The sequence below is a fragment of the Phyllostomus discolor genome, chromosome 4 (assembly GCF_004126475.2).
Source record: "Phyllostomus discolor isolate MPI-MPIP mPhyDis1 chromosome 4, mPhyDis1.pri.v3, whole genome shotgun sequence".
NCBI lineage: Eukaryota > Metazoa > Chordata > Mammalia > Chiroptera > Phyllostomidae > Phyllostomus > Phyllostomus discolor.
Window position 1 is genome coordinate 182,525,348 of NC_040906.2, and position 22,608 is coordinate 182,547,955.

Sequence of the window (22,608 nt, forward strand, 5' to 3'; positions counted from 1 at the left end):
CTTCAATAGCCTGTGACATTTTTTAAGCTAGAATAACTAGACCTTCATTCAGTTAATTTCACAGTATTAACTTAAAATGACAAAGCCCAATTTCGTTTTATTTTCCCACTGGTTTACACTGCTTTATGTTTACTGTGACCATGTACGGTGTTTCTTAAGAGACAATTTTAAGAGGGAAAAAAGATTAGCCATTTCTTGAATTCGAAGCTACCTTTCAAGAATGTGACTATTTATGGATAAGAATTTTACAACTTTTCCCTTTTCTTTTCAACATCCCCACGGTAGACTTACAATAAATACCATCCCCCACCCATGTCCTGTACTGAATTAAAAACTGAGTAGAAAAATTATAATCAAGTCACAAGCTAATATATTTAAAGCATAGATTTTCTGTGAAACATGACATAAAACAGGTAAATAAAAGCATAAAGCTCAATTGATAAATCAAGTCAGAGAAGACAGCAGAAAAAACGGTTGCAGAGGTGAAGTAGGGTGCTGCTGCAAGAAATGGGTAGTTAATCGGTTGACAAACATATCTGAATCAATTACCTAATCTCAAAGGGAAAAGTTAAAAGAATGCTGAGATAACACTTCTAGCTCTCAAAGTCCTCAACAGAATGTAATTTCTTTAACCCGTTCTCCTTTGGTTTTGAAGTGGTCAATAGCGCTAGGTTACAAATATTTTACAAAACTCCTTGAAGTTTTTCAACTGTCCAAAATAGCTCAAGTGCCCTTATTTAAAAAACTTTTTTCTTTCCTCCATAGACATAAAATAAAATAAAAGAAGAGGGAGAGAGAGAGAAAATATATACTTATTAATATGAAAGTTTTAAAATTAGTAGGGTATTATTAATATATCTAAATGCAAGTGTTAAACATTGGGTCTTTCATATACACAGAGTTGATGATTTGATGAAAAAGTTAAGATTACTATTTAACAGTAGGTTAATTTGAAATGTGACAGCACTTGCAAACATTACCACTTTGTAACTTTTCATTTAGAATAAATATCTTGCATGGGGCATTTATAAAAGCCCAAGTGTAGGGGAAACATTTACAATAGACTATGTCATGCATGCCTTCAGATTTTGAGCAGAAACAGCTCCACATTCGACCTCTAGACGGTGTTTTCCATGCATTTCACTCAGACAGCTTCAATGCTTGCCTAACACTGGTTAATTCACTGGCTAGCGAAAGAGCATGGCATTGCCCAGAACAGGTGCAGTAGTAAATACTCAGTGATTTGGATGGCGCTACACACACTCTCTTATTATGCTGATTAGAGGCTCTAATCAGAATTGGAGACCCTCATAGCATTCCAGCAAAGGCAGATGTGAATCAGGCAGCAAGCTTGCCACACTTCACTCGCCTGCTGCAAGCTAGGCTGGAGAGTGCTCACATAATGAACTTGTCTTCTGGAACATCTATTTATACAGCCTGCATCACCATCTCTGGCAAGGGAGGAAAACATCTAGAAAAGACAATATTTCCTCAGTGTTCATTTACAAGATTGCCAGTCACTGTTGCCCAAAGCTTAAAGAGCATATTGACATTTGGCACAAAAGGTTCATCTGCTTCTCTTGACGACGCAGCTCTCTAGCAGGCCAGCACTAGCTTTCTGGTTCGCTTACCACTTTCACTATTTGCTGGTATGTAGACTTGGGAAACACCTACTAATTTCATCCTGATAAAAAACATGCAACTAAAGAAACCTCTGCAGAATAGTAGAAGCAAGTGCTTCTATAGATATAAATATATAGACATGTATACAATTACACATATACACAGATGTGTAGGAGAGTTCTCAGAAAAGTATGGAAGAATGAAAAAATACACACACCAGATGCTCCAAGACACCAAAATGCTCTATATAATGCTCTATCTTGGACTAACTCCTGATTTTATAGGACATTTCCATACCCTTCCCAGTTCTCCACAGTCTACCTGATCCTCCTTCCAACTATTCCCAATCAAACACAACAATACTAATTGGCTTGGACCATCCAGGCACCAAGTCTTAAGGACATAAACAAGTCCCCAAGTTAGAGTCCAAAGACCACCCTTTATTTATAGTTTTTAAGCAGCAACGCATTAAAAAAAAATAAATTTTTAACCTTAAGTCTATTACTTTGAGAATGCTTTTCCTTTTTGTACATAAATGAAACAGCTATAGATTCTTTCTTGGTAAGTACTAATGAAGTCTTAATATTTCTTTTCATCCATGCCCTGAATTTCTAATCCATTTCTCAAGTAACAGATACAGAAGAGGAAAAGTATGTCATGTAAAGGAGAATTATAATCAATTGTCCAAAACATCTTAAGTATTCTTTAAAGTTTTTCTAATTTTCTGAAAAGTAATTCACTTATAAATTAAGACCTATGATTTGAGCACAAGGCCTCAAATTCACTGGCTCCATTTACAGCTCTGTGGCCTTCGGAAAGCAACTTCACCCATTCTCTCAACTGTAAAATATGTTAAGAACAATACCTTCTATGTGGAGTTCTTAAGTATATTTAATTAGGCAAACATCTCCACATAGTACTTGCACATGGTAAGCATTCAGGAAAAGTGACTATGTATAAAGATATTAGAATAGATACACAAATATAAACCAATTAACATCATCAAAGGCTCACTATAGGAGGTGTGTCCAGAAAAAACCCAACCATTGTTAATATAACGAGAATAGTCTGCCCCACATTGATGTAACTTGGCAGCCAAGGAGAGTGGACTGGAACCTACATGTGTGAACAATGATGACATCACTGTACTAGTCAGTGGGAGTGGCAGACTCTGTTGAGTGAACATGTGTACTCTGTGGCTGTTGCATTCAAAACGACTGAGCGAGTAGATCAATGAATCTGCATCAGATTTTGCATTTAGGCTCAAACATTCCTCCATGGAAACTACTTGGATCATTCAGAAGGCCACAGCTATGGGCAACTGGTGGTTGGCGGCTTCATCATAACAACATGCCCACTCATGCATCATGTCTCATGCAGAGTTTTTTGGTGAAACATCAAATCACTCAGGTGACTCAGTCCTCTACAGCCCAGATTTGGTGCCCTGAGACTTCTGGCTTTTCCCAAAAGTAAAATCACCTTTGAAAAGGAAGAGATTTCAGACCTTCAGTGAGATTCAGGAAAATACGACGGGGCAGCTGATGGCAATTGGGAACTGTGTGAGGTCCCAAAGTACCTACTTTGAAGGGGACTGAGGCATCATTGCCCTATGTACAGTGTTTCTTGTACCTCTTACCTTCTTCGATAAATGTCTCCATTTTTCATAGTACATGGCTGGATATTTCATGGACAGATCTCAGATGTTCAGCCCTCTGTAATTATCTACTTGGGTACTTTATATTACTATTTTAGTGTCATTTTCTTGCTAGAATTGAAAGTGAATGTTTTAAAAGGCTGTATCTATTTGTCATACTAATAAACAGAAGAATACGAGAGAACAGGTCCAACATACCATCTTTTCCTTGGTATTTGTTTTCATTTGTTCTGACTGACTGCGATTCAGTGCCATCTGGAGCCTAAAGATAGAAAATGGGCCATTTAGTCATCTCCAACACACAACCAGAAAAACAGAATTATGAGTAATTCCATTACCAACCTTTAGAATGTAAGAAATGTATTCAGAATTATAGTGATCACGGGGGGGGAAATGTACTATGCTTGTAATCAACAAATATTTGATTACTCACAACTCAATAGACACAATACTAAGCACCATGGGGAATAGGAAAGATGTCGAGAGTGTCCCTGCTACGAAGGCTGCCACTACTTAGCTGAGGGGAAAAGACAAACATATCAAAAAGCTAGCAATATCCATCAACAGATAAGTAAATAAACAAGATGGTATATCCACACAATGGGAATAAAAAGATACTGATAGATGTACTACAACATGGATGAACCTTGAAAACATCATGCTAAGTGAAAAGGACCAATCACAAAAGCCACATATTATGATTCCATTCCCATGAAATGTCTAGAAAAGGCAAACCATAAAGACAGGAAACAGATTAGTGGTTGTCTAGGGGGTAAAGAGGAAAATATAGGGAATGACTGCCAATGGGTATAGGCTTTCTTTTGAGAATGATGAAAGTGTACTAACATTGATTGTGGTGATGGCTGCAAACATGTGAATATTCTAAAAAGTCACTGAATCATAGGCTTTAAGTGGGTGAATTGGATGGTATGTGACTTACATCTCCATAGGGCTATTATAAAACAAAACTACAAGGTAAGATGTAGCTAATAAAATAGAAATCTTCAAATTTTTTAAAAAGCTAGTGATAAATGTGAGATAAACTAAAACTAAATTAGCAAACAGTTCTTAAGAGCACAGACAGGCAAGGGAGCTCCTTTGTCAAGGGGTCAAAGCAGTGACACTTGAGGAATGCTACCCTCCGAGGGATTACGGACTCGGTAAAACACATGGACTCTCCTCACCAGTAAGTGTCCTGGCCAGGCAGGACTTCCTCCTCTCCAAGTCAGGCTTCAGGAGGTACTCAGTAATCAGGAAGGGAAGATCGGTCACACACAGACATCTAACTGAATGAATTATTTTTTAAATATCATTCAATTGGATTTTCATCTTTACACAAAAGAAGGGTGGCCTTTGTAGTTGTCCTCAACCATACATTTCACCTTGAAATGTGAGCCAAGAAGGACTCCTCCCTCCCTGCAGTCTAAGAAGAGGCTAGAAAAGCATAGGGTCAGGTACACAGAGACCATTACCGTACTGCTCAGAGACTGGCAGCACCCGGGACAGTGTATGGTGACTACCAAATGGCAGGTGTGATATGGGGATCGTGGCACTACTTCAGTCCCCCACAGGACTGAGCAATACCACCCTCCTTCCTCTGCCCACAAGCCCACGGGGGGTTAGCCCTGTATAGCACAACGAACACAGCGAGTGATTCTAATCTTACACATGAACACATATTTTAGAGCATGTGGTTGGAAGTGTTTTCCTTAGCAATTGAAGTTGACAGTGCAGATGGTACTCATTTCTGTATTATATTTCCTAGTGTCAGCAAGGGCTTCATGAGGAAGCACATGAAATGGAAGAGATGAACATGTACTTGTCTGAGAATGGAAGAACCGCAGGTGAAGATGGCTGGCTCACATTTGCCAGAGGGAGGGAGGGATGGAGGGGTGGCTCTAACGGGTGGCAGTGTTTCAATTAAAGGCGTGCAGTGTACGCAGATCCACATTATTTTAAATTACTTGTGCTATTTCTTTTTTCATGACTCTATCCAATGATACAACCCACCAATTGCCTTGGTCTGAAACCATGTAGTTTAGGCATTATCAGGGGTCTCCTGAAAAATCCTGCTTCTAGCACCGACTAGCAGCATCCTCTTGGAAACTGGCTTCAGTCCCATGGTATGTGTTGATACTTTCCTTGGTCTCAGTTCTCTGCCCCTCCCCCCTTTTACTTCCTCTTACCTCCTTTAGTTGGGAAGGAAATGTCATAATATACATTTCCTTACCATTTATTTTTCTAGCAACTGGACACTTAGTACAGTCCTTCCATTCCAGGGGATGTACCAAATAACCACTGGGTGGTAAGCAAGAGACTTGCCTGGAACCATCCAGTGACCCCAAACTGTAAAGTAGACTGGATTTGATCCACAATCAACCACGCAAATGGAGCAGAAATCTGTAGCTAATCAGGATTTCTTAGAAGAATGAAATGTCTACAAAAAGCAAAAAACCTCTACGTGACAGAAAGATACCTCAAAAACAAGTCCTCTTGTTACCTCAATTCTGTAAAGAGCCATGAAACATTTATTATTTTTACTTATAGTGTGACTAGAGTCTTAAAGACTACTCAATATCAAAATCATGTATGAAAACCCAAATATAGCAGGATGCGTAGTGATTAAAAGCTCATACTAGAGACAAACAAATTTGGGTTTCCTATCTACAGAACACTGAGCCACTTACTTAAAGACTATGAGCCTCAGCCAAAGGATGAAAATGGTAATACTTCACTCAAAAGACAGCCATGGGGATTAAAGGAGATAAGGCAAGGAACATAGCACAGTAAGTGTTCAGCGGTGGCAACTATCATTACTACTATTATCGTTGCCATCATTGTTCAAAATCCCTTTTGTTTGCTCTCATTCCAACCACGCTACTGGGTTTTCTAGGCAAGAGCTATTCTGTGTCATCTGAAAACAGGCTGGAATAGAAATCATCTTTAACCCCAACACCATTTAGTTCAGTTCTCTTTTTGTTTGTTTCTTTGTTTCTTTGTTGTTGTTGTTTTGTTTTTTGGTAGTAAGATTTTCCAGATGAAAGCACAATGATATTTACATTTTGTGCAAGCTCCTTATGTCCTCATGCACCAGCAATACACAGCCCACCAGCTGGCTGTTTTGAGGAGTACTGTTCTAGGCAATGTAGGTCCTTTGCTTTACCATGTCTTCCCTGACATCTTTTCATTCATGAGTCCCATAGCTTCGACCAGACTCCAACAGCTTCCACTAATAAATTAATCATCCTGACAAATATTTAATCAAACCTTCCATGTGCTAAGCAGCATGCTAAAAGCTAGACACAGAAGGGAAGTTACTTCATGTTTCAGGGTCCCTGCTTTGTGATTAGGCTGCACTGAGCTCCCTCCCACCTTACTTCCAATCATCCCCAAATGAGTCTAGGAAAAAAGCAAATATCCCTCCAAGAGTTAACGGATAAGGAAGAATCCCCTACCTCCTACTTTTCTGTAAGTAACAATTGGTAGTCACATTGTTGGGGGTGGGGTGAGGTACAGGGCCACTCCTGGTGCTCTGAGGACACCTCGCACAAGGATTATCGCTCTGAATTGCAACTTGTTTAATTTTCTGCACCATCAGCATTGACTTCTAGAAGGACAGGGATTGAGTCTCTCTAGATCCCTGCCAGCACGGAGCTTCAGTGCCTGCCATGCAATGTGCTCATTATATTTTTCATGATTTAAATAACCTGGATCAGTCTAGTTAATCCTAAGCAATTATTCATTTGCTTTAGCATGAAAGAAAGAAAGAAAGAAAGAAAGAAAGAAAGAAAGAAAGAAAGAAAGAAAGAAAGAAAGAAAGAAAGAAAGAAAGAAAGGAAGAAAGAAAGAGAAAGGGAAAGAAAGAAAGAAAGAAAACCTACTTTTTCTTTTGACTCTGTCTGTTGAGCAAATATGTCTCTGACGTCGGGAATGTGGTGCTGTTTGTTTTTTTTCCTCAAGGTCTGGGAGACGGTCTCTACCCGTTTCTGAACAGCTGCTGCCTGGGTCCGGGTTAATGTTGATAAAAACACCATGCTATCTTGGGGGTCTTCAGCAGACTCTCCAAAGAGATTAGACAAACCGGCCTCCTTAAGCCACTCTTCTTCCAACTCGCCCTCTGAGACAGTAGAGAAAAATAGTATATAAGATCACACAATATGAGAACTTGCACATTTTTAAGCTTTTAAAATACTCTTACTAAAACTCTTGTATTGCAACCAAACCACAGTGCTCAGAATCATTATCTGAAACTTGGACAACTGCCATAAATTCCAGCTACAGAGATATCAAATTGTAGATCCATTTCATACATACTCAATTAAAAAATTTAAATGACTTCACATGTAATTAACCTCTTTAACTTCTCTGCAGATTAACTAAGAAGATAATACTGTTCCCTTTCCAGAGATGAGCTAGCAATGAAAATATAACTTATCTGCATCAAGTTATAGAAGGAAGTCAATTCTGGAGATATTCATTAAAGCTCTGTTTCTTGGCTTAAATTCCATGTCCCTGAGTTCAACACTAATTGACGGAAAGGTTCGTTTTTACTGTTCACTGTCGCTGATGGGGAGTGTGACAAAGAAGCAAAGAGCATCTGAACATTAGGAATTAATCAATTTCAAATTAATTTTTTTAATTCCCCTAGTCAGCACATCAGACTTATGCATATCTTTTTACAAATTAAAAAAAAACTATTTCAAGCAAAAAAAAGTATCTTATTATTATAGGCAACAAATTATATAACTAGATAAATTTAAAACACTAAAAGCAGGATGTAAATGGTAAAGCGAATACTATTGGAGCTCTAATAAGAAATACAGAAAAACAGAAAAGTAACTAGAATAATAGATTCACACCAAGCACCAAGTTCATAGAAGAAAGTGAAAGACCAATTACTTGGGACGCAAAAGACCTGCATCCACATCCCATTTCTGCACCCTGAGAGCCATGTCACTTTGGATAAGTCACTTGGCCACAAGCTGACTTCATTTGCTCATCTGTAACCTGCAACACAGCTGTCCCGGCTGCCTCATGACGGAAAGCGAGAATGTTACAGGGGAGGAGCGTGCAGGGCTCCGTTACAGCCTGCGTCACGTGGTGCAGGACTGACTGGTTCTGCCTGTCTATCCTTCTATATAAACTCCTGGAGGGTAGAAATCAAGTATTAATAACCTTGGCTTCAAGAAACACAATGTACTGCCAGACATTCTGCATGCCAGGCAACAAAAACTGTTTACTACTGACATAAAGCCAGCCATTGTTGCTAATGCTATTAAGGTAGAACTCAGTAAAGTACATAAAACCAAATTGCCAGGAAAAAAAGCAGGTAAACAATGTTACAATATTTAATCATTTGTTCCATTAAAAGTAGCAGTGAAACTCAATTTAAAGTCAAAGAAAAGTCATGGACATGTAAAAACATTCCCAATTCTTCTTGATAATCACATAATGAACAACAGTCTATGAATTCATTTTAATCTTGGAAAATTATGAAATAGCGAATGACACATGGCTATGCGTCAGGCCTGAATGCTGTCTCCTATAGCATGTTTTCTCCTCCCTCAGCAGATCACGGGTACGCTGAGTCCACCTTCGAGCAATAAGGCAGAACTGTGGAGATACTGTTATCACAAACAAGCCTGACTCCGCTGGTGAAGTGAGAACAAAATGAGAGTACAATGAAAGTAAACCCCAAAGAAAGAACGAATGGATTATAATTTTCTTCTACAAAAGTAAGAAATGTTAAATTAAGAAAAACCTCCAACTTTTCTTTTTAAAGTACTATTGGCAAATTTTTCAAGCAACATTACAGCAAAGGACAAAAACCTTTTTAGGTAGCTTTTGCTGCTAAAACACCTCAATGCTAAGTTATTTAATTTGGAAATCTATTGGAAAGGAGGTCACTATTAGTGGGTCATAAGGCACTGACTGTGGGTGGCTCTTATTGTTTTGAGATGTATATTAACATATATCAAAGACATACTTACAGACTTATGACTGGCCCAAGGCATAAAAAGAAAACCATATAAAAGATGCCAAAATTGGGCATCAAACCCTGATGACTGCTTGACTTTAAGGGATTAAAAGAAACAGTATGACACTTAAGTAGGGAGGGAGAAAAGTTTTACATTTTTCTTCCAGGATATCAGGTGTAGTAGTGGAGACTGTGGGAAATACAGTTTGAAAGAGACTTGAGAAAAAATATGGACCCAACACAAGGAAGAAACAAATATAGAGGCTAAATTCCATCTTTCCACTGTTCAGATCTATATGCTTAGGTAAGCTGGCTAAACCTTAGCATTGCATCCAATCCGGGGTACTATACTTTGAAAGATATGATGAACCAGGACTGGGATAGTTCGGAAAATCGCCTACAAGGAATGGTTCATGTGAATATTTTTCTCTTCTAGAAAGGACTTGCTGAGCAACAGAATAACTGCCTTCGAACATATGAAATGCTATCAGGTAAAAATAGAACAGATGCGTTCTGCTCTTCCAAAAAGCAAAACTACAGCATGTGAGTCAAAGGGGATATAGCAGATTGTAATCAATAAAACATACAGAACATCAAAACAACTGGAGCTGACTGGCCAGCAGAGAAACAGTATCACTGCAAAGCTGCGACCTTATTTGGCTAGGCTACCATAGCAGGAATTCAAAGGGAGGTTAGATGATTTCAAAATATCAAGTCTAATGTTAAAATTCTATGATACAGTGAACTTAGCCCACAAGCCTGTAGCCACATAAGCCTAAAGGAATTTACTTGTGCCACTTGTACTTGGCAGCCGCATTCATAAATCTGCCACAAACAGTAATTTTCAAGTTGAAAGGTAAGCTGCATTATGTTTTGGGGGGGTTGCTCTATCTTTAATTTTTTATTGTTGTTCTCCTCTTCCTTTCCATGTATTCATCTCCCATAAATACATATACAAACCAAAAAGATAAAGGAAAAGAAAAAAACATTTAGCTAGTGATTACCATCAGGTTCTTTGACAACCACAACCTCTTGATCTTGTCTGTTCTCACTAGATTTCTTGATATTTTCTACTTCAGTCCAATAGTCCTCCATATGTAGTTCATCCACGGAATCCTGGGAACTTGAGCGATCAAATGGAGGCTTCTCCTTTGCTTTGGTGATTTCTTGGTTCATAGTGTACTGGCCACATCTACGACTATAAATTTATAAAAAAAAAAAAAAAAAAAAAAAACATGATTCATTTTATTACATAAGGAAGTAGCACAATTTCAAAGTATCCAGCACTGGGCTGAAAAAATCTGGGAACTCCTTAAATTCTCCCTAACAAAACTGGAGATACATATTTGAAACTATTTACCTTGAGATGCTACTAGTTATAATATTCTTGTAGAAGAAACAGTTTCATTCTTTACCACCCCCAACCCAAGAAAAAGAAGTACACTGAAGCACCAATAGCAGTGTGAGAAATAATTTTTCCATTTCCATTTCATTTAAATTATTTGACTTCTTTAAGCCTAAAATTTTGTTCCTATAAAACAACAGGCCAAATGTTGATTAGAGGCTACTAGTTAAATTAGGACTGAAGTTTTATACAATATTTTATATTTATCATTTATATCTGTAAACCAAACTCAGCCAACCTTTATATAGCAAACACTTGTAATCAATAAGTTAAGGAGTTTTTGAATTTAAATTTTATTCTTGAAACCAAAACATAAATAGAAGAATGATATTTTAAATTCACTGTTACATTTTACTATAGAAAGCAACGTCTAATCTTTACTTATAAATTATGCATTAACATGTATTTTTAAAAGTGATAAAACTTCACTTATTGGAAAAATGCATTCATTGGTGACTCTGAATAAATATCTAGGATTACCTCTTAAACATTTATCTCAAATATCACCTATGAAGAAAAGGATAAACTGAATAAATGAAGGCATTTTTATGGCTTCAAGTTAACTATATTTTTTCTGTATAAGTCACATCTTGCCTTCTACTAAAATTGAATTAAAGGGCTTTATAATAAGAACACACACACATTAGAAATATTAAATTCTTGTTTCATATCACTTACACTGAGATAGGGGGATAAAGCCTAATTACTTAAAAGATGAAAATTATGAGTTACGGTGCTTCCCCTTTATATTTAAGAATTTTTTAAAAATATAATTTGAGTGGGGACAATAATTGGTGAACTATTGTTTTGTTATCCTAATTTCATGCTGTTCTTTTATCTCCCAAAAAGATATCAGGAAGTAATACTTTGCTAGACTGGTTTTACTTACTGCACATAGAGAAATAAAAAGAAATACAATAAAACAAAATTCTTTAATAGCATGTAAAGATTTCCACATTTAAACTGGCCTTTCCTATGATTACTTACAATAGTCAGATTTAATGTCACCTAAGGGGAAGGGCCACTACACTCTAGTCAACACTACACAGCAGTTAACTTTCAACGGTCTCTTAGAAAAAGTCAAAGAACTTAATTCCCTATTGCCACAAATAATTGCAATCTGACTGCTAAACTGTAATATGCTAATAGGCTAGTTTTATTCCTTTAAGGATGGTTCTCTCTGCCTTGATTATGTACTTTATTAGTGCTGGTTGCATTAATGAGTGAACAACGGCTAGGATCTCTCCTCAGAAGCATCGGTGGAGTGGTGATGGATGAGTGTCAGGACAAGGGCCAACAGGAAGAAGTCCAGGCCTGTTTGTGTGATCTCTTTCCTCCGGTCTCCATTGTGCATTGTTTGCCTCCCCCATCCCCTAATTCAAGGGGCACTTCCTCCCTCCCTGCCCCAACTGTCCTGTTTACATCCCTGTATCCCAGCCTGGTCCCCTTCTCTCGCTTCCATGAAGTCACTGTCCCCATTTGAGAGTTTACACTCCTGCTTCTTAAATTAAATTGTGAAGGATACAGAATAGGCGGGAGGATGTTAAAAACAGGATAGGATATGCGTGCCCATGGACAGGAACTAAGGGGGGTATTGCCAGAGGGAATCAGGGGTACCAGGTGGAGGGGGCAAAGGGGGAAAAGTTGGGACAACTGTAAAAATATATTTTTTAAAAAAGTGAATGAGAAAGCTCTCTCTCTCTTCAAAACAAAGTGTATTATTATTTTTTGGTTTTTGTTTTTTCAATTTCTGTGATCAGCAGCTTGACTTCCCTGTGAGCCATATTCCTTAAATCTGCTCTGCCAGGGTGGCTAAAGGTAATTTACAGAATGTCCCCAGATTCAGATGGATTTACCTCATGTCCATTATACAGAGGCCTCACCCTTGTTTTTGTTTTGTCTCATTGTAATGTAAGATTGTTTACCTTCTCCCTGTCTTCTACAACCCTCAGCCCACGGGAGGCCACAACAAGTACTGTGGGATGCGTAAATTATTATGACTAGTGCCACAGAGTTTGGTTTATCTGCTCACAGGAAAGAGGTGCAGTTGAACCTGAAGTACATGAAGTCATTCATTCCTGAAAGAGTCTGTTTATTCTGGCAAGAACTTCCCAGTAAATTTCCATTAAGACAACACGTGCAAAAAAATGCAAGGGCATTGAACAACAGTATTGTTACGTAAAAATACCTTTTATATCAAGCCCTGCTTTCAGAACATACACAAAGCAAAGATTCAATAATCACTTGTGCTGATGAATCCACTCAATATTTGGCCTTTACTTTTATTTATTTATTAGTTAATTTTTGTTGGCCACTCCAAGACTCCTTCCATCACCATTTATCCTCCCACCCCCTCCTCTACCTACCCCCACCTCCTCCTCCCCCCTTCCCACATTCACCACACTGTTGTCCGTGAATATTTGGACTTTAATAAGATTCAAAAGCTGAATAGGTTTGTTTTGACAACCTGAAACAGATACTGAGTCACGGACAGATGGATTTTTTTTTGATCACTGGTAAACATTACAAGAAAACATTCTGTTTTTTTAATATTAGAGGAAATGGACTGGAGAGGGGCAACCATTCAGTGATAAGACTCCCTTCTTGGTCAGCACGCCGTGTAACCGAACATTCTTTAAAAAAAAAAAAAAAAGATTTTATTTATTTTTTTAGAGAGGGGAAGGGAGGGAGAAAGAGACAGAGAGAAACATCACCTGGCTGGCGTAGCTCAGTGGATTGAGCATGGGCTGGGAACCAAAGTGTCCCAGGTTCAATTCCCAGCCGGGGTACATTCCTGGGTTGCAGGCCATAACCCCCAGCAACCGCACATTGATGTTTCTCTCTCTCTCTCTCTCTCTCTATCTCCCTCCCTTCCCTCTCTAAAAATAAATAAATTAAAAAAAAAGAAAGAAACATCAATGCGTGGTTACTTCTCACATATGCCCCTCACCAGGGACCTGGCCCACAACCCAGGCATGTGCCCTGACTGGGAATTGAACCAGGGACCCTTTGGTTCACAGGCCAGTGCTCAGTCCACTGAGCCACACCAGCCAGGGCTGAACATTCTTTAATTACAATTTATATCAATAAACATGTCATGTCACTTCTTTTCTTCTCTGAATACATTCCACTTCTGAACCCCAGACAGGCAATGGCTAAAAGTCTGGCCCTTCTTAAAGTCATCCTGGTAAGAGGCCAGTTAACCAGTTTCCTCTTTTCTGTGTTTAGAAGTATGTTATATGATACCATGTTCATTCTGCAAATTGGGTCCAAGAACATAAAGCAACATCTGCTACACATAACGAAGTGCAGAGCAGATACATTTTATATTTCCAGAAGATCTAAGCCAACACGTGGTGCTGAAATCGAAGAAACACAGTCTGTTCCATAGGCAACTACCAGTTCCCCACACTGACTTACTGGCAAGCGACCAGTCTGCATTCTTTCTTCCTCCCTCCTCCAGAGTCCGAGGTGCTAATCCACTGCCACACTTCAAACACTCTCATTTCTCATCTTTTACAACTACAACGACAAAACTCGGCAAGAGCCTCGAAAAGAAGTCGCTTCCTAGCTAACTGCAGGAGTCACGATCCTATGCAACCTGCATTCCCACACATCACAGTGTTATTACTTTGCCCTTTTTTCATGGGCAAGTGCATCACCAGCAAAACCTAACTTTACAGACCCTCATTCAAGAAATGTTCTTTCTTTTTCATCTTGCTAGCATAAGCCCATTATGCTGTGTTTATTTTTTTTTTTAAAGCGAGTCTTTTGTTTCCCTATATTTTCCCCAGGATATTTTCTGTGCTATTTTTCACCTGATCAGTAAATTTCAAATGAACTGGTATTATTCATGGTCTTAGTAGTGCCTGTTATTTATTTTGTCATAGAGAATAGTAAACTGGTCTGCCTCACAAAGAGGTGGAGGCTGCGACAGATTGCACTGAGCCCCACTAGAAGAAAACAAGCTGACTGAACAGTCATCCTAGTACCAATGCAATCGGCGAAATGACGTGCAGACGCGGGGCCACGGTACCAAATGGTTCCAGCTCTGTTTATGATAACCTCCATGACTTCAGAAAATTTCCTAACTTCTCTGATCCTAACTTTTTCCATCTATAAGATGGCCAGAGTACCAAAAGACTTGATTGTTTTGTTTGTTCAGTTATCAAGTGAGAATTTCTCCCGAAGTGCCTCATAGATAAGCATGGAGAGGGCACTCAAGTCAGTGTCAGTGCTAGCTTCTGTATAACTCCAGACTACACGGAACTCCCCCTCCCACGGTTTCATAAGGTCACCTTTGCCCTCCTCAAAGCTTCAGACATGTATTTATCCTCTAGGGCAGCCGTTCTTAAACCTTTCGGTCTCGGGACTGCTTCACACACTTCAAAAATTTAAAGTACCCCCCAAGAGCTTTTTGTTTATCGAGTCTCTATTTATTGATATGTATACCATTAGATATTAAAATGGAAAAAAATTAACTACTAGTTTAATAACAATAAACCTCTTAATATAAATAACATTTTTTGAGAAAAATCTATGTTTTACATTCCAAAAAAATATAGTGAGATGAGTAGGATTGTTTCACATTTCTGAAACTGTCTTTAATGCCCGGTTTAATAGAAGACATCTGGATTCTCACATCTGCTTCTGCATTCAATCTCTTGCCATACTGCATGTCATGTAGCCTCTGGAAAACTCCACTGTATTCTCATGAGAGAACGAGAGTGAAAAAGGCCAATAATGCCTTGGTGTTATTATGAAAATAGTTTTGATCGCTAGACCTCTGAAAGGGTCTTGAGACCCCCAGTTGTTCCTGGACCACGTTTTGAAAGCCGCTGCTCTAGGATTTCTCAAAAACAACACCTAATGGATCTCAAAAAGCACTTTTTAATTCTGTGGGCAACAGTCCAGAAAGCCTTACTGAAAGGAACAGACATGTTTTCCTACTGACTCTTGACCTACTTCTTTGTTTATTTTAGTTTAGTTTTACAGCCTTTCATCAAAGCTGGGACTTACTCCAATTATATATCCATAGTTAATTTATACTACAGTGAAAAGGAATAAAAACGTCACTTAAAGCCCCTGCCATGCTAACGTCTTTCATCATTTGCTTTTATCTGTCCAGTATTAAGAGGAAGAAGCCCTCTCTAAGCTTCCCCTTTTGGCCAGTGCATCTGGAAGTGTGTGTTTTCCTTAATGCTGCTCAGTCGCCCATATCTCTTCCTACAACTGTCTCAGGGCAGACTTATTTGGAACTAGAGAACTTCTTTGAACTGCCTGGTCCAATCTCTACTTTTTGAATGTACCTACCCTATCAGGAGTCTTGTTACTGCACTTCATATCCAGTCTCCTGGTTCTGTCCCTTCCAGGGTATTTCTGAGGCCCAAAGTCTGCTTCCTCGAAGTCTCTTGATGCTAGGACTTTTCTTTGTTTGTTGGTTGGTTTGTTTTCTTACAAGATCTTTTCCTAAAGAGATACACTTTCTTTCATGCTCTTTATTCTGCATGTATTTCCAAAGCAGGAAAAGAAGTGATTGGGTTAGGAGATAAAGATCAAAAATAAAGGTTTATTTTTATTTTATGTTGTTTTGTTTTTAATATTGAAAAGAAGTTCTTACTCAGATTAGACTTATCATCAGCCATAATCACCAAGTATATTTTAGATAAAGTCTTATCTGTTGATGTGTACACTTTAAAATGATATTGGACCCTAGAGATTTAAACCCATCCCATCATTTTCTTGGTAAGATAATGAGGCCCCAGGGTTATATTTTCCCCAAAGTCATCCAGCAAAGTGATGGCAGATCCAAGATTACTGTTCTCATTTCCTCTTCAGTGGTCATCTTATTATACCAAACAGACAAGAAAGAGCGAAATTCACTTTTTTGTATCAAATGCTCCAATCTCTCTGGTCTGTGTTTCACATAAAAAAAAAAAGGCGATCCTGTTGACAGTCTATAATTAGTGTTTTTAAATGACCACTGCACTTATCTAGAGAAAAATACATTGAACATCACACCATGCCTCTTTACAATGCACAGAAACCTTTTCTGATGCATTTTCTAAAATATGGCCTTCGCACTGGAGCATAACTTCAAATGTACCATTTTTTAAAAAACTGGTTTGAAGATGTCTAAAATTTTTTAGATGTCTTAAAAACTCATTCTGCTTCTCCATCTACATTACCTCTATATTGGAAAAAAACAGTGTGCATTTCTGACACGGAGCTTTTTCTCTTTCACTTTGGCAGTGACATTAAAAGAGTAATCATGGCCGTCAGGAGATGGCGCAGCTATTAATACTCTGTAATGGCCCCGTCCATCAGAACACACTGAATTTGAATGACTATGAAGAGCTGCAGCCTATGAATGACCCAAGTCATTTTTCTCCCCATTGGAAGTGAATGCTTACTATTGTTTAGCTGAAAGCGGTAATTATGAGAAGTGGTTCTGACAACCAGGAAGAAAGAACACTGACTGTGCCTGCAGGCAGTGAGAAGGTGATTAGAAAGCAACCACACTGGCCCCTCCTCAGACCCTGGCGACCCACCGCCTTCGCAAACCAGGGAAAGGATTCCTCATCTCTTCTATGCCACCCAAGTGCTACAGTTTAAAAAATACAATGTTGATTTTCATACTTCAAGGAAACTTACTGTTACTTTTTGCGTACACTATCTCTTTCATTTGGAGGGAACAATAAAATATCCCAATTGGTTTGTTCACCTTTCTTTTCCTTTAAAAATAAAAGTCACTTTACATCTGTATAGCACTTGGTCTTTCAAAGTGGCCACTCAACTTTGCCACACAGCAAATCAGCGAGCAAATGAACTATCCTCTTAGAAACACAACATTGCCTCAGTGACACTGAGAGACCATTAGGGACCCTGGGGAGAGAGAGCTTTGAGAACCCAGCATTATTCCTTTTACAGGAAACCATGGCAAAACCAATTTGTATGAGAACATCAGCAAAAGAGTAGGGATATAGGCAGGGAGCACCACCTGAGTCCAGTAACAAAAAAAGAAGGAAAAGCACCAGACGGAAAGACCTGTGGGAAGGCCCAGAGGTGGTCAAGTCAGGTTGGAAACACTCTCTTCCCATTTAAGTGTGGGTGCAGGGCACAGAAAGGGGAACTTACGGGCTATCTCTGGCCACCAGACATAGGTCTTTCCTACTTCAGAGCTCTAGTTCTGGGTAAAATTGAGATCCTCTTTGTTCCCCAAATCTCTCTCAGGAGGTAGTTCTTCCTCCTCAGCTGGGGGGAAAACAAGTAGCTAAGTGAGAGCCAGGGGATCTTAACATTAAAATCTTCTTCTAAGAAGAGGATGAAGGATACGCAGTGGGGCTTTGACATACGATATCAAGATCTTGGAGCACTGGTTCAGCACAACAGACTGAGTGTGCTTATGCATTTCAGTTATCTATCACCACTCCTTTCCGGCTTTTGCTGTTGGACAAACCACGAGTAACAAAGTTTCCTGGGACACACTCTAGGAGGCGGCCTTGCACAGAAACTAGCATGAGCTCTAGTTTTTGGAGACAGTGGAGGCGCAGATCAGCTTGAAGATCTGTGAAACTAAGAAGGACAAACACTTCTTGGGCACCATCAGGTTTACATCCACCCCCTGCCCCCAAGTTCTCTGTCTGTGTTCGAAGGGACCAGCAGCACTGTGACAAGGCCAAGGCCATGGGTATCTTCCATATGGGCACTGAGGTGCTGAAGAAACTCAAGAATAAGAAACTGGGCCTTGGCTGGGTGGTTCAGTTGGTTGGAGCATCGCCCTGTGCTCCAAAACATTGCTGGTTCAATTCCCAGTCAGGGCACATACCTAGCTCTAAGTTTGGTCAGGGTGGGTACTGGAGGCAATCAATCAATGTTTCTTTCTCACATCAATGTTTCTCTTCCTCTCTCTTTTATAGCAAAGAAAACATATCCTTGGGTGAGGATTAAAAAAAGAAGAAACTGATCAAGACACTGGTCAAAAAGTAGGATGACTTTTTGACTTCGGAGTCTCTGACCAAACAGATCCCACAAAGCCTGGGCCCAGTCCCAAATAAAGCTGGCAGGTTCCGGACTTTGCTGACCTGCAACAAGACCATGTGGCCAAAGTCAATGGAATGAAACCCCTTGATCAAGTTCCAGAAGAGGGAGCTGTGTCTGGCAGTAGCTGTGGGCTGCATGAAGATGACAGACGATGAGCTGGTATACAACATCCACTTAGCCATCAATTTCCTTGTGTCATTGCTCAAGGAGAACCGGCAGAATGTCCGGGCTGTATACATCAAGAGCACCACAGGCAAGCCCCAGAGCCTGCACTAAGGCACAGTTTAATGAACCATGCTGCTACCATTAAAAAAAAAAAAATTTCCTGCCTGGCGTAGCTCAGTGGATTGAGTGCGGGCTGGGAACCAAAGTGTCCCAGGTTCGATTCCCAGCCAGGGTACATTCCTGGGTTGCAGGCCAGAACCCCCAGCAACCACACATTGATGTTTCTCTCTTTCTCTCTCCCTCTCTCTCCCTCTCTCTCCCTCTCTCTCTCTCTCTCTCTCTCTCTCTCTCTCCCTCCCTCCCTTCCCTCTCTGAAGATAAATAAATAAAATAAAATCTTAAAAAAAATTTATCACCACAACTTGCATCTACCTGACACCTGTACCTGCAAGTTCATTTCCAAAACTCTTTCCATTTCTTGCTCTGCTTAGTGAGAGAGCTACCTAGAGATTAGATATAAGCAGTTACTTTGCATTCTGAGCTTGGGCTCTCCAGCTAGACCTGTCTTCCAGCTGTCATTACTTAATTTCACAACTTGGTACCTTTCTCCATGGGGGATGGAATAAAGAAAGGCATTTCCTCCCTTCTTCAGTCTCTCCACAGCCCTCACCACATCCTGTGCTGAGATGCTCACACTTGTCTCTCTACACCTAAACTGTGTGTTCCTTGGGGCAAGTGTTGTTCATCAGGTATTCCTGGGTTCAGCAAACAGCTTGCCATTGTCCAATTAATTATTGCTACCTCCGGAACAACCACCTCTTCTTAATTTCTAAGGTTTTTTAAATTTAATTGCACAAAATTATAAATTAATAAGACAGGGCCATGAAAAGTAGACAGTAAAGAAATTAGTCATCGGGAAGCCCTAAAAGGTCATTAGTAAATAATTGTTCTCTGCCTCTGTAACTCTTGGGTGTTTAGTTTGAAAGCAGACTTCCGTATGAGGGAGTGAAAACATACCAAAGAGGGGGCTGGTTTCATATCAGACTGTATCTAATATCAAGTCATAAACAAGCACTGGCATACAGTTTGTTAAGATACATTCCCTGGTTCCAACCTGTCAACTTAATCTCTAAAACAAATTTTAAACTATTTGCTGGATACCAACTACCATTTGAGCACCTTATCTGAGATGTCAGTTCAGCCAAGCTATTCGAGCCTTTGTCAGGAGATAGATTATACACGACACTAACACCAAGTATGGGGAAAATTTTCCACTTCCTCACTCAACTAGTGGCCCAGACAACTCTCCAGCAGGGGCCTCTGGGTCATGACCTCTCCTTCAGATGGTCTCTAACACGATTCAGGCCCTGCTGTGGTGCACCATTCCTTCCTCAGTAAACTTTCACTTCCTCTCTGACCAACCCTGCTCCCCCCTCACCCCCACCTCACCCCCTGCTCACTCATTTCCACATATGGAGACCAACAATTTGAGGGGTACCTCTACAACCCATCCTAGGATCCCTCTCTTTCCCTGCTGTTTCTCACAGTCCTCCTGGGCTTGCCTGAAGCACAGTCACTTATTGGTCCATCATTAGGGTTGTTCTTCCCAGGGTTGGGGGCCGGCTTCCTCCCAACAGTTGTCTGTACCTGGTTCTTGTTTCACAGCAGTCATGGGGCTCTAAAGGTAGTTATCAGCACCCCAAATTTTCACCAACATTTTACCCATTTATTTTTAGTGCTCCTGACTAATCAAATTTTTTGCCTTTTCAGTTGCAAATCTGTGCTCCTCTGTTCTTTCTGAAGAATCAGTAAAGTTCTCAACACATCTGCTGTGGTGAAATGCAGAAAAGGATTCACTAACAAAGAACGAAAGTCTTCTCATCTTCTCTGATATTCTTGAATTTATCATTCAAAAGTCCTCTATCATTCCTTCTATGAGCTTGGAACATCATTATTACAGTTTACCAACCTATACGCCTTAGACAATATTAATACAAATACATTTTCACCAGTGTGCAACTCTTTCACTTCCTAACGTAACAATATACATCAAGATCTGGAATCCAGGGTAGATGTTAAACTGTTGGCCAGGAATTTCATTTGGGCTGAACACACATTGACAAATTACCATTTTCTGATACCCTCTCCCGTTTGTGAAGTAGGTTGCTATTGCTTCTTAGTGCCTACCATCATATGGGCTCTAACAATATATTGGTCAATATCATACAAAAATATAAACTGATATTTTACCTTAACTTAGAATAGTATTGGATATACAACTGGTTTTACCTATTTCCTATGGGCAAATCTTTTGCCCTTCCCCAAGACTTTTATATCCATATTAACACCAACATTGGACAAAAGGCAAAACTGGATTAAAAAAAAAAAAAAACCTTTGAATAATCACTAAAGCTAAGTAAGTGGACATGTTATGGAAGAGATGGGGACATTATTATTAAGTTCTTCTTAGTTGTTGTGATTACTTATTGCAATAAAGTAGAGAAATAATCTCACATCTCAGTGGGCCACAGAGGCATAAAACCAAACTTCCACCAGCCAGGCAAAGCAAGACCATAGAGAAACACTGGGACAAAATCATTATTTAAAAATGGAAAGATATCTGTGTTTACATTACATGATGAAAAAGGGAGAGGACATTTAAACATTATTCAAAGTAATGCTGGTGAGTTGTCAGACTAGAAGAGCTGGAAACAGCAACAACAGCTGCTTCACAGGAACAGCAAAGAGTAATTTTCCTGATAGCTCCAAACGACCTTCAAATACCACAATGCTCCACTGATAAGTACTGAAGGCCAGGAAGCATTTTATAAGCCAGGTGCTAAAAGTCAGCTCTACTGAGAAGATGGAAGGGGTGGAGAAATAATTTCCAGCTAATCAAATAATTGAGTCAAGCTTGGGAACAATTCATCCATAATGTCTTTCTCTAAATGTCTTCAGCAAGCCAGTTACAAAGTAGAATATGTGAATATTACAGAACAATTTTGCCTTTTTAAATGTGATTATCTAAGGCTGCTTCTTTCTGAGTATGTTTTAGAATCTGAGCTGACCCAGCACAACACAGATGGGAATGCAAGTAGCCTAAAAGATACATGAAATAGAAAAAACAAATGCTATTTCCAATTGTAAAATAGTACTTGGAGATGAGGACTTTAAGCTTCACATTTGAAGGAACAAACAAAAAAATTTTAAATCTCACAAAAACAAGTGGGTTTTATAAAAAATCCTCACTAGAGGACATGCTTATTTATTTTACAGAATGAGAGGAAGGGAGGGAGGGAGGGAGAGAGAGAGAGGGAAACATCGATGTCAGAGAGAAACATCGCTCAGTTGCCTCTTGTATGCATCCCCACCAGAGATCAAACCTGCAGCCTAGGTGTGTGCACTGACTGGGAACGGAACCTGCAACCTTTTGGTGTACAGGACAATGCTCAACTAACAAGTGTTTTCGGTTAAAAGCCACTGAGCTTTCTGTTCAGAGGACAGGACCAGTGCTCAGAGGGCAGTGACCATGAGGCATGAGCAAGGATTATACAGAAAGAAATTAATGGAAATCTGCAGTGGGTGGGGAAAGGACATGCAGAAGGTAAAGGGGAAAAAAAGGATTTTAATAAGAAAGTATAACTAATGCTATTCCTTAGCATTGCCACATACTCTAACACAGTTATGGGCACACGGAGCACATGCAGTTCTGGGAGGATTCAGTCTCCCAAACTGGCAGTT

General features: G+C 39.5%; 1 protein-coding gene and 1 pseudogene across 3 annotated transcripts in view; one reads left to right on the top strand and one right to left on the bottom strand.

The window, feature by feature from the left end:
* ARHGAP18 (Rho GTPase activating protein 18) overlaps nt 1-22,608 on the bottom strand; it is a 171,645-nt gene that overhangs the window by 49,115 nt on the left and 99,922 nt on the right. For all 3 annotated transcript variants that reach the window (XM_036024690.1, XM_028509130.2, XM_028509129.2), the window contains exons 2-4: nt 10,259-10,452; nt 7,159-7,394; nt 3,476-3,539 (exon numbers count right to left, since the gene is read on the bottom strand). In XM_036024690.1, the coding sequence (XP_035880583.1) occupies nt 3,476-3,539; nt 7,159-7,394; nt 10,259-10,430 (472 nt within the window). In that variant the 5' untranslated portion in view covers nt 10,431-10,452. The remainder of the gene's footprint in view (nt 1-3,475; nt 3,540-7,158; nt 7,395-10,258; nt 10,453-22,608) is intronic.
* Nucleotides 18,844-22,608, top strand: part of LOC114494080 — a 44,901-nt pseudogene continuing 41,136 nt past the window's right edge.